Consider the following 13,562-nt stretch of genomic DNA (forward strand, 5'->3'; position numbering starts at 1 on the left):
AATATAATATAATATAATATAATATAATATAATATAATATAATATAATATAATATAATATAATATAATATAATATAATATAATATAATATAATATAATATAATATAATATAATATAATATATGGGTAGCGACATATATTAGTGGTTAGTGATGTCACCTCACAGCAAGAAGGTCACTGGTTTGAGCCTCGGCTGGGTCAGTTGGCATTTCTGTGTGGAATTTGCATGTTCTACCATGTTCGCGTGGGTTTCCTCAGGGTGTTTTGGTTTTCCCTATAAGTCCAAAGACATGCGCTATAGGTGAATTGGGTAAGCTAAATTATACTCCGTATTTACTCCGTAGCGTAGTGTATGTGTGTGAAAGAGAGTGTATGGGTGTTTCCCATTTATGGGTTGCAGCTGGAAAGGCATCCGCTGTGTAAAACATATGCTAGATAAGCTGGTGGTTAATTCCGCTCTGGCAACCTCTGACTAATAAAGGGACTCAGCTGAAAAGAAAATGAATGAATGAATAACTTAATATATAAAGCCAGTCTTGAGTTTTTATTTTGTGTCTATAACTTGTCAGTTCAATGTCTGTTATGCTATGTTATGCTTGCTGTTCCACTTTTCTCTGGTGCCTACACAAGTCAAATTCCAGACATTCTAGATCATTCTGTGGGGCTTGCACTAGACGAAGGCACCCGTGTGTAAAACCAGGCCAAGAACTTCAGATTCTAAAATCTATAATGGAGTTAAGAGCCAAACAAGTTAGATTTGTACATTTCAATTCAAAGTATCATGCATTCCACCACAACAAAACTAATATTCAGTAGTGCTGTACTTATTTTTAAAAGGTTCCTTGATAACTAAAACTACTAATTTTTTATATTGATATATAAAGAGATATAATTACACACTTTATAGGTAACACTGGTTTCACAAAGAATAATGCTTTGTTTTATTTATTTACGTATGTATGTATGTATGTATGTATGTATGTATGTATGTATGTATGTATGTATGCATGCATTTATTTATTTATTTATTTTTCTATTTATTTATTTATCTATTTGATCAGTAAGGAGGAAATGGTAATTGTTCTCTACTGAGGCTACTGAGATTATTTCATCAATATTTATAATTATGATTACAATATCAAGATTGTAATATAAAACATATGATATAAATATATAAAAGATTATTGTTTTAACTGTGCACCTCTACAATGAGATTAATTTTTAATAAATGATTTAACAGAGCTAAAAGAAGTGCTGACTGATTTTTAGATGGCCAATTTGCTGCCACAGGACAGCAGCCAAGTGCTAATCAAATTTGAATTTAACTGGTAAAATATATAAATATGTTTATTACTAGAAAGATGGGCATCTCTGTGGGAAAAAAGGCACTAGGAACACCAAATTCATGGAAGGATGAAATGATAGACTGCATAAATAAATAAATAAATAAATAAATAAATGAATGAATGAATGAATGAATGAATGAATGAATGAATGAATGAATGAATGAATGAATGAATGAATAAATAAATAAATAAATAATTTTTTTTTCCTTTTCATTTCCAGACATAAAAGAATATATACATCAAAACGTATGTACTTAAAAAGGTAAAAAGAAGCATAAAACTCTTCTTTTGTTTACTCTATCCAAATTAAGTTATTAAATATTTGAGAAAAATGAGAAAAAAACTTTATTTTGATGGTCCCTTTAAAGCATTTTGTTGAATTTAGGTCACATTGTATCTGCATGATATTCTCATTAGATTGTAAGTACACTGTTGGGGTTGGGGTTAGTGTAAGATGACATGTACTTGCAAAGTTTCTTATGGCCTGTTTCCACTAAGTGGTATGGTACGGTTTGGTTTGGTATGCTATTATGGCCGTTTCCACTGTCAAAAGGGGTACTGAACAGAATGGAACCGTACCATATAACTTTTTCGGCACCCTTTCGAAAGGGTACCAAACACAAGAAAGGGTACCAAAAGGCGGAGCTAGACGCGCAGCTGAATGCTATTGGTTTACAAAGAAACATCATTCGCTTGCGCAACAAGCCAGAATGAAAACAAAAGAGCCACCATGTTTAAAATACACAGCCGAGAGATTACAGTGTAAATATATATATACATATATACATATATATATATATATATATATATATATATATATATATATATATTTATATATATATATATATATATATATATATATATATATATATATATATATATATATATATATATATATATATATATATATATATATATATATATTTATATATATATATATATATATATATAATAACGAGCCATGGTCGACCTGGGCTCAAACAAACCTTGTTGTCGTCTTGATGAACAGCTATAGTCAAAAAGAAGAGCAAATTTACCCCATTTCAGCCAGTCTGAAGCGTAAGCAGTTTCGCTTTCTTGCTTGCGCTCGCATGCGTGTCTATATCTGAAATAACAAACTTCTTGAGCTGATGATAATAACGTGCGCTTGGTTATTGACATGCTTTTGAAATCCGATCCTATTACAAACTGACATTTTTGAAAGTGAAGTGCGATAAAAAACAAAAAACAAAGGAGAAGCCGGAAAAAAGGAGCACATTTTTTTTAGCAAGCGTAAACAAACTGCCATGTTTAACAATTACCATCACCTTTTGGACTATTATGAACTCAGAATGATGGAATTACTCGCTAACAGAGTTTTCATGTGCTGCTGAAGATTACAGACACAGATGAGAAATTTGCACTAACTGCAGGCTATGTTTTATGTTGTTTTTGAACCTAATTAAGGACAAAATGTATGCTGTGTGTAGTTTTTCTGTAGTTGGTAACATATCGGAGACTCTAAGAGTCTGTATGTGTTCATATACAGTATGTTGCATTTATTTATTTATGTTAAATAATTACAGGCATTACAGTAAGCTATTTCGCACTGTTATTGATCTGCAGTTATAATCAAATCCTGTTCATAGAAAAGTTAGTAATAAACATTTATACACAAGTATTTATGTGTATAAAGCATCTGTTTTGTGAGAAGTGCTTCTCATATGATATGTAAGCAACCCATACAGCTTTACTGTAGACATTTTCTCGAGCGAAAATGACGTTGGCTAAAACTTTCTGTGATACACCACGCCCACCAAACAGGTACCCTTGGTAGTGAAAACGCAAGCCTGATAAAGGTGACCCGTACCAACCCGAACCGTATCGTACTGTACCAGTCAATGGAAACGAGGCATTATAGTCAGTTAAATGTCTGTTGATAGAGTAGCTTCAACAGATATTATGCAGACAGTCTACTAATACTCAAATGAGAAGTAATCAGCATGCAGTGTTCCGATTTTTCACGAGTGGACCAATGAGAAGAGGATAGGGGTCATTTAAGCGCTCCAGTGACGACTTGTACCAGAGTTGGGGGAATCCTTCGTCTTTTGTCACTGCTCTTTGTCTCTCTGTGTGACACTTGTGTGTATGACCTGTTCTCTGGTACGCTTCATTGTTTTCAATTGTACATCTATTCTGAACATCCAAACCAAATGCTTAAATATACTAAATGGGAAGTGAAAGTAAAGTGTGTCATGTGACTTACGTGTTAAATGCACGTAGATGATACTTTGTTAATTCATTATAGGTAAGAAGCGGATGCTACCTTCTGTAAGTTTTCTTCAGCGAGCGTAGTTGTAGTGAGGAATGTGTGACACCGAAGATGTTGTTTTCTATTTTTAGATTTCTCTTTAGTCATTTAGAGGTGGGGAGGGTTCAGTTAACGGATGTTAATTTTTTTATTTTCCTTGATTTGGCATCGCATATTTTACTTCTCTTTATCAGGTTTGTTTAAATTTTCTTATTTGTTTCTTCATTCATTTTCTTTTTGGCTTAGTCACATTAATAATATGTGTTCGCCACAGCGGAATGAACCGTCAACTTATCTAGCGTATATTTTACACAGCGGATGTCCTTCCAGCTGCAACCTATCTCTGGGAAACATCCATACCCTCAATAACACTCATACACTACGAACAATTTAGCCTACCCAATTCACCTGTACCGCATGTCTTTGGAGCACTCGAAGGAAACCCACGCTAACGCAGGGAGAACATGCAAACTCTACAAGGCTCGAACCAGCAATCTTCTTGCTGTGAGGCGACAGCAATACCTACTACGCCTCTGCATCGCCCCTTATTTGTTTCTTTTGCATTTATTGTACGCATTTGAAAATATACTTTTTCTTATTATTTATATCTTTATCATTGTAAATAAAGCAAACCACTTTTTTGCCTTGTCCATTGTCTGTGTCGATTCATAGTAGTTAACGTTTCAGGGTAGCTTAAAAGATATTGGGTTGTCATAATTATGCTTAGCCCTTTTCATCCTCCGAGCCACCTGGGGCATACCAGTTAGTAAATCCTCTTTTCAATTCAACTTTAAATGCACTGAAATATGTTTTTTTTTGTTGTTGATTAATGTGTTGCAAATGCATAAATGTTAAATATGTCAACGTTTCTCAAGGTCTGCATTTTGAACAATAGATGTAGCTCATCCAGAAAACACTTTCCAACTTTCCACTGCATGATAAAGATGTCAACACACCACTAAAAAGCCTCCACAAAATCTCTCCAACATAACATATTTATTGCACAGATGAACATAATAATATGCTTAGCAATATCAGAATCATCCCTAAACATATACAACACCAATCACCAGAAGTATTTGAGATAAGAGCACTGCAGTCCTCAGACCACACCCTTGGCCAATATTTTGTGTCCGTGTGTGTGTGTATGTGTGTGTGTGTGTGTGTGTGTGTGTGTGTGTGTGTGTGTGTGTGTGTGTGTGTGTGTGTGTGTGTGTGTGTGTGTTCTGAGTTTGTTCTGTTATCTACACACAGCGAAAGAGAGTAACAGCTGCGTCAGACCTATTGCAGGATGGCAGGGTCACACGGGGAACAGACTTACTGCAGGTTACCAAAAATAAAAATCCACACAAGTAGCATGCGTTTCTGCAGTAAATGTACAACTTGAATATGAAACCCTCCAAGTACTGGACATTCAGACATTCTTACCCAAGCCAATAGTTAGCAAGATGCTAAAAATGTTTGGATAATCTTTGTGTAAACAAAAGAACTTGTTTTGTGCAGACCTTTAACGTAAGGTCGTACACCTGCCAAGCAAGAAATACTGTGTGGATATAGTCTTCTAGGCTTATGTGTGATACAAAACACTGCATTTGTCTATGCTAACAAAAGATAAATACTGTTAGCGAAGCCACTAATGCAAGTTATCCATCTCTAAATATGTTTGAGTGACATTAGACGTTTTAAAAGCAACAGTCAGACAAATAGACAAATTTAAGAAGACTTTTAGGATAAGGAGTCTTCTAGTAATGTCTAAATTGAAACTGAATCATGTTACACCACTAACTGACAAAAGTCTTGTCATCGATCCTAGTTGTAAGAGCAACAAATAATAATTTTATTTCTAGTTGATCATTTGGCAAAGTGGCAGAAGGTAGATTTTCTGATCAATCATCTGTTGAACTGCATCCCAATCATCACAAATACCGCAGAAGACCTATTGGAACCTGCATGAACCCAAGATTCTTACAGAAATCAGTTTGGTAAAAGAAATATCATGGTTTGGGGTTACTTTCAGTATGAGGATATGCGAGAGATCTGCAGAGTGGATGGCAACATCAACAGCCTATGGTATCAAGATATTTGTGCTACCCATTACATTACAAACCACAGGAGAGGGCAATTCCTTAGCAGGATAGTGCTCCTTATTATACTTCAGCCTCCACATCAAAGTTCCTGAAATCAAAGAAAACTCTGGGAGTCCTGCAAGCACGCTTTCTTTGCCATTCCAGATGACTTTATTAATCAGTTATTTGAGTCATTGCAGAGATGTATGGGTTCAGTCCTCCAAGCTCATGGGAGTTATACACAATATTCATTCTTTTTTCCACTGCACCATGACTTTATATTCTATACTGTACATTATTTCTGTTAAATGACAAGACTTCGCTAAGAAAATCAGACTTTACTGCCCTAATTAAATCAAGGCATGATCATATTTTATTTTGGTAAAATAAGCGTAATCTAGAGGCATTAGCCTTTCATAGAAGCCACTTCTGATGCCAAATGATCAACTAGAAGTCAAGTTATTTGCTGTTTTTCCTAAAACTTGGACAGGCGACAATAATTTTTTCAGGTAGTGTACTACTATCTACTCTAATAACATCATTCTCAATTTACTTCTATTCTAAAAGTGGCAATGTATTCTGACTACACAGGAACAGTCATATTTATCATTGTTTGGCAAGATTTTAAAGGTAAAATCAAGTATTTTTTATTAATAATTTATGCAATTGTGAATTTCATATATGAGTGGGTAAAGTGTATATTTCCCAAATAAATTTTTGTAAAGGGTTCAAATTGGTTACACACAGGTTTCTGTTTTCCAACAGAAAGTTTGGTTTAAAAATTAGCGCTTCCGTGAGACCTGTTTCAAACATCACTACACTATTGACAAAAAACAATATTATAAAGTTTTGCCTGAGCTAAAATATTTTAGCATCCACACCAAAAGACGAGTTCTGTTTACTATAGCGGTAGTTCAGTCAGCTTTAGTTTAGTTTAATTTAGTTTGCTTTACAAACTTTTGTAAAGATGCGACTAAAGCCTTTGTCACGATCACCAGCGTTCTAAACACCATAGATCACTGGAAAACATTCACAAGCACTAACGAACTACAAATCTGCCATTTCATGGACTACAAATTCATACATGCACTCCGCTCATACACACATGTTCCTGATCCTTACTGATTGCACACACATCACTGGAGGATTGTCAAGGACTGATTTTACACACTATTTAAGCGGCACAAGCAATAATGCAATAATGTCAAATGTTCACAACTCACCAACTCATTCATGTAGTAATACAACAACAGTAATATAAACAAATTACTCAATTACTGTAGTTTTTACACAAAAGGTATGTTACATTACACCACCAATGACTGTAGTAAAATCCAAGGTATTCATTAGTATTTAAATTTATTGTAATCCAACTAGTCCTTCACTCACCTACTCGTTCTCTGGTATATTGCTAAGCTCTGGTACACTGCTTCACTGCGAAATCTATTATTTTTTTGATGAATAAGAAAATGTGAAATAAATTATTCATTCATTTTCTATTTGGCTTTGTCCCTTTATTAATCTAAGGTCGCCAGAGGGGAATGAACCGCCAACTTATACAGCATATGTTTTAAGCAGTGTATGCCCTTACAGCTGCAACACAGTACTGGGAAACATCCATAGACATCCATTCACACACATACACTACAAACAATTTACCTCACCCAATTCGCCTATAGCGTATGTCTTTGGACTTGTGGGAGAAACTGGAACACCCAGAGGAAACTCACACGAACACGGGGAGCTCATGCAAACTCCAGACTGAAAAGCCAACTGACCCAGCTGAGGCTAGAACCAGTGACATTCTTGCTGCGAGGCGACAGGGCTACCCACTGCGCCACCACCCCGTCCAGAAATTAAATAAATATATATAAAAAGCTCAAAAATATAACATTAAATAAAACAAAAAAGAAGAAGCTGCTTGGTTCTCCAAAAACACTTCTCCAATATGAGTTTGTTTAAATGATTGTAGTTGTGCAAAATATTAGCCACAAACAACCATAATAAAATAAAGACGTCAACATTGTGAAGTGGATATAATCTTCATCAAACATTATTTGTCCAGTCTTTGAACCATTCTTTTCTTATAACCATGTTGACTACTGTATAATAAAATAATTAAGATTAATGCTGTTTCCTCATGGTACTTAGCATAAAAATCTTTTTAAAATCTGAAGAACCCTCTTTCAGTCAAAAAAAAAAAAAAAAAAAAAACATTTGTACATTGAAAAGTTTCCATGTAACCCAATGTCCATTAAACACCTTTACTTTTGACAGTGTGAGTGCGGCAATATATCTGTATGAGTCGCTGACCTGCAATGCGGATGACTGCTCTCTCTGCGGGATCCAGGACGTCTCCGGAGGCAGATTTGGAGCGTTTGACACGCTGGTGTTTAGGCAGATTCCATGGTAAGGTGTCTCCAGGAAATGGTGAGGTGCTCAGGTCACTGGCGCTCTCCTCTGATGCGGAGCGCTCCAGCATCCGCCGCCGACCCCCTGACATGACCTGAAAATGTGGACACAGAATACGTAAGCTTTACAGATGATACAGTGTTAGCATACAATGCAGCAGCAGAGAGTAGAAACTCCTCAGAGGGATGTAGAGGCTTCAGTTCACTTTGGAGCTCCACTTTGGACAGTTTATGGAGGTTTATGGTCAATAGAAGACACCACAAATTTTCTCATCAAAATTAATGTAGCTAGGATTAATTGTAGACTCAGAATATAGTTTTTTCAGTGATTTTTAAAGTTGGAAATTAATAAAATATATCAAAAAAACAACTACATATCATATTAAAATCACATGTATCTATGACACAGGAACCTGAGAAATCCATTGTCGATACTGGAAGTAAACTAATGAACAGGAAAATGTATTAATTTGTATTATTTACAGTATGAATGAATCATTAAATCTCAAAATGCATTTAGAAAGAGTTTTAAAAATGTATCTATATCTACAAATTATTCATATAAAAAATAAAATAACTAAGTTTTTTTTATAAGAGAACAAAACTTGCTAGAAAATGAACTTCAAAAATATCATTCATTTATTTATTATTTTTATTTTAGGTGTTTTAAATAAAATTTTGTGTTTGGGTTATCTTGGCCCGAGTTATGTTATCATGGTATAAACAAGGTAAGATTTCCACATTAACTTATTAACAAGAAGCTTGCGCCAGAAAGGAGCGCGGTTCAGTTGGTTTTGTTTTCGATATTCCTGACACACATTCAGTTATAGACGGCAATAACTCAAAAACCTCTTACCCTAAAAAGATCTAAAGTGTGTTTCCTACAGAAAGACAAAGCTGGTTATGTTTCACAGCTGTCTTTCTTTTTTTTTCGCTCGACATTACGAGCACTGCTCCGTTTAAGCCCTCGCAATATGTGTTTAGCCGGGAGAGCTTGCGCTGAGAGGAGCTCTCAGTAAGGGACCGTCGGAAAAGTGCTTATTTTTTTCGTTTTTTCCGTTTTTCTGCTCCGTTCAGCACGAGCTCTCCCTGTTGCGAGGGCTTAAGTGTGTGTGTGTGTGTGCGTGTGTGTTTCGTTGGTGCTGTCTATGTTTGTGTATGTGTTTGAATGAGAGACAGTGTGGTACTGTGTGTCTGTGTGTTTATATAGATAGCTTGTTATAGCCTCCCCCCTAAAATATAACACTGTATATGGAAAGCATCGTCAATGCACCGTGATGCATCGAGATATCGAATTGAACCGAATCGAAGGCATGATAATCGTAACTGAACCGAACCGTGAGACCAGTATAGGTTTACACCTCTAATATATATATATATATATGGTTTTACTTTATGAATGTTTCTTAAATATTTCGACATTGTTTAGTAAGAGCACTAATAATAAAAATAAAATAAAAATAATATTTTTTTTATAAAAATAACACTGATTAAAAGTCATAACTTGTTTCAGTTTGACAAATAGAAAAAGAAAGAAAGAAAAAAAGAAAGAAAGAAAGAAAAAAAAGAAAGAAAGAAAGAAAGAAAGAAAGAAAGAAAGAAAGAAAGAAAGAAAGAAAGAAAAAAAAAGAAGGAAAGAAAGAAAAAGAAAGTTAAACTTGTGAAAAATATCTTGTCTTGTTTCTAAATCAACATTAATTAGCAAATCTTTAAAGCGGTGTGCTGCACTTCCTGAAGAGGGTGGAAAATCTTGTCTAGGATTGATTTGAGAGTGATTGATTACTCCCAAGTTACTAAGGCAACATGGAGGTGTTGTAAAGAGCATGTTTCTGTGGCCCCCAAGTAAGAAAATGAACGTCATTATTGGTACTGGTAGTAGATGTGACAGGAGTAAAATGCAGGGCGGTGATTTAGAGAGGTTACAAAGTCAGCAAGTGACCTCTCTAGTCTGCAATGAATGTGAAAAGACAGGACCTACATATGAAATGAAGCCCACAATGAGTACTTAGTTTCTCATAATTTACTAGGCGATTTCAATTTTAATATTTGTTTCACTTTATAAACATTTTATATAATTTCTTGCCATTTAATAAGGAGAAAAAATGCCATTTAGAGTGTTTTTGTTTGCTTAACAAAATGGAGATTGGTATTGATTTGCTAACTCTTTTGAAGTTCGAACATAGTTTTTTTTTTCAGCAAAGGTTCAGCAATTTAACTCTAAAGACAATAAAAAGCCTATTTTTATTGAGTCATAGTAAATTAAATGCATATATCGGATTGGGAAAAAAAGCTAATTTAAGAGCAAAGTTTTAGAACTTAAGAGTCTTGGAGGCACTTATAGCTCTATGCATTTGCATCTGAACTCTTGAAATGATTTACTGATAAACATATAGGCTAAATCCCAAATCGAGGCTTTAACACAAATAGCCTACTGTATTTGATCAAGTAGCCTAAATGAATAACTGTATCCATAATCCTAGAAGAACATAACCCTTCAAAAACTAATTTTAAAAATGAAAAAAAGTAGCTGAAAAACGACCCAAAACCTACAGCTGTGTAGGCTTTAAATGTAATAAAACAAGGTAGCATGTAGTTTGGGTTTACCCTAGTGCTACATTTTGTTCGTGTGTTATTTATAAAAATATGCTACAGCCCTCACCTAACAATGTTAACAAGAACACAAACAACATATTTTGCAGAAAATGTCTATACCGGAACAAATTACACTCCTAACCAACTCCACTTCAGCAAACTGACAGAAACCTCCTGCCCTTGTTTATACATCTCGCACTCAATAAATTCACATTATTAGCAATCTCAGCGCGTCGCGTTTCCGCGCGCTAAGGAACATTCTCGTCATCATTGCTCAGCAAATTCAACGATGCGGCAAACGCACCGAGCATCATTTAAACAACAGCTTCACTTTACAGTCCATCTACAGCAGCATCCAGCTGTTTCACCCTCCCTTCAGATCTGTCAACACGCCAAATGTCAGTGTCGCCACCCCGCATGTATCGCTCCGGTGAAGCGATGCCAAACTTACAGCGTCCCGCCAGCGAATAACGCACATTCAACGAGCATAAGATGCTGCGATATGGACAAACACAAATAAATACTGCGGTCAAGCCAGCCGCGGTTCGGAAAAACACAGTCAAGCCAGCCGCGCTTTATATTTCGGTGCGCGCGTATTATTATCATTACGGTAATGTCAGCAGCCACACAGAGAGCGCTCCACAGAGCACCCATTTCGCCCAGAACAGAGAGATGACAACGAAAGATAAGGTTATCCCTCTTTCCTCCCACGTATGGTTTATTAAACAATTTATTAGCTTTTTTTGACTGTTGTTATTTTAAGAAATTGGTTTCTGGGCTTACCTTTAATTTCCTCAAGTTTATCTTTTTGCTTCAAATGATTTTATAGCAGATCAAACGGACAGAATAAATATACGATTTCTAAATACACAGAATGCGTTTCTACTTCTCCTAGCCAACTACAGTACATTGCAAATAAGGTTAAATGCAATTTTATACAACGTGGCTAACCTCAGAAAGTGAAAACAATCATAAAGTAGTCCAACAAAACATTGTTTGAATTACAAATATATGTTTATTTTATTTAAAGGAGATTTAAAAGGTTATGTTTCTTTCAGTATATGGGATATGGGGCATCATTACACTTTAGATGACTGTAAAGACCTTATTATTTGTTATAAGTAGAATATAACAACAATAAGATCTGATGCAGGAAGTCAAATACTAAGCATACATCATATGAAGCCTGTTTTACTGCAGCATTTTGGAGAAATGTACCATTAACACACTTTAAAGTGTTATAAAGAAATAAGTAGAAAAAAAAACAAAGTTTGGTTCTGATACAGGATGTACATGCATACCTGATGTAAAAGACCTCATTTAAGTTAACAGAAGAAAACTATGGACAGGACATCCAATATTATATGCATACCTCATAATAACTTACTACAGCATTTTGGAGAAATGTGCTATTATTGAGCTATAAAGTCTTTAAAGTGCTATAAATACATTGTTTGACATAAGTTAAATAAAAGACTGATCTGGTTTGATACTGGATGTCCCATGCTATATGCATATATACTACATCTGAATACTTTTTACTTCAGCAATTTGGAAAAAAAATTGCTCATTTAAAATATGTAGAAAAAAACAATAGTCAGATCTGATACAGTACATCACATTCTAAACTTCAAATAAAGACTTATTACTGCAATGTTTTGGAGAAATTGGGTATTAGCATTACTCAGTGTTATAAAGACCCAATTTCCAATAAGTAGACAAAAACAATGATCAGTTCCTGTACAGAACATCCCATGCTATATGTGTACGTCATATGAAATCATTTTACTGCACTGTTTTGGAGAAACGGGGTAATAACCTAATAAAAAGTGCTATAAAGACAACATTTCAAATAAGTAGGAAAAAACAATGGTCAGTTCATATACAGGACATACCATACTATATCTGTACTACACAAGAAAACTTTTAACTACAGAGTTTTGGAGGAACAGGGTATTAACATATTTTAAAGTGCTATAAAAAACTCCAATTCAAATAAGTAGAAAAAAACAATGGTCAGATCTTATACAGGACATCCTATGTGTGTACTTCACATAAAAGCTTTTTACTGCAGCATTTTAAAGAAACGGGGTATTAACATAATATAAAGTACTGTAAAGAGTTTATTTTAAATAAGTAGAAAAAAACAATGGTCAGTTCTTATACAGGACATTTCATACTATATGTGTACTTCACATTAAATCTTAATACTGCACTGTTTTAGAGAAATTGTATATTAATATGATTTAAAGTGTTATAAGGACCCTATTTCTAATAAGTAGAAAAAAACAATGGTCAGTTCTTATATAGGACATCCCATACTCTATGTGTACTTCACATGAAACCTTTTTACTGCAGCATTTTAAAGAGACGGGGTATTAACATAATATAAAATACTATAAAGACCCCATTTTAAATAAGTAGAAAAAAACAATGGTCAGTTCTTATACAGGACATCCCATACTATGTGTGAACTTCACATGAAACCTTATTACTGCAGTGTTTTGGAGAAATCGTATAATATTATATTTCAAAGTGTTATAAAGACCCCAATTTAAATAAGTAGAAAAAAACAATGGTCAGTTATTATACACGACATCCCATACTATATCTCTACTTCACATGAAACCTATTTACTGCAGCATTTTAGAGAAATGGGGTATTAACATAAAATAAAGTGCTATAAAGACCCCATTTCAAATAAGTAGAAAAAAACAATGGTCAGTTCTTATACAGGACATCCCATACTATATATGTACTTCACATGAAACCTTTTTACTGCAGCATTTTAAAGAGAAGGGGTATTAACATAATATAAAATACTATAAAGACCGCATTTTAAATAAGTAGAAAAAAACA

General features: G+C 34.5%; 1 protein-coding gene across 7 annotated transcripts in view; it reads right to left on the reverse strand.

Annotated features, from left to right (window-relative positions):
* The window catches only part of pleca (plectin a), a 214,024-nt gene that overhangs the window by 171,509 nt on the left and 28,953 nt on the right, over positions 1-13,562 (reverse strand). For all 7 annotated transcript variants that reach the window (NM_001430891.1, XM_021468103.3, XM_021468104.3 and 4 more), the window contains one exon: positions 8,014-8,206. In NM_001430891.1, coding sequence (NP_001417820.1) covers positions 8,014-8,206 — 193 coding nt within the window. The remainder of the gene's footprint in view (positions 1-8,013; positions 8,207-13,562) is intronic.

The sequence above is a fragment of the Danio rerio genome, chromosome 19, assembly GCF_049306965.1.
Source record: "Danio rerio strain Tuebingen ecotype United States chromosome 19, GRCz12tu, whole genome shotgun sequence".
Classification (NCBI taxonomy): Eukaryota; Metazoa; Chordata; class Actinopteri; order Cypriniformes; family Danionidae; genus Danio; species Danio rerio.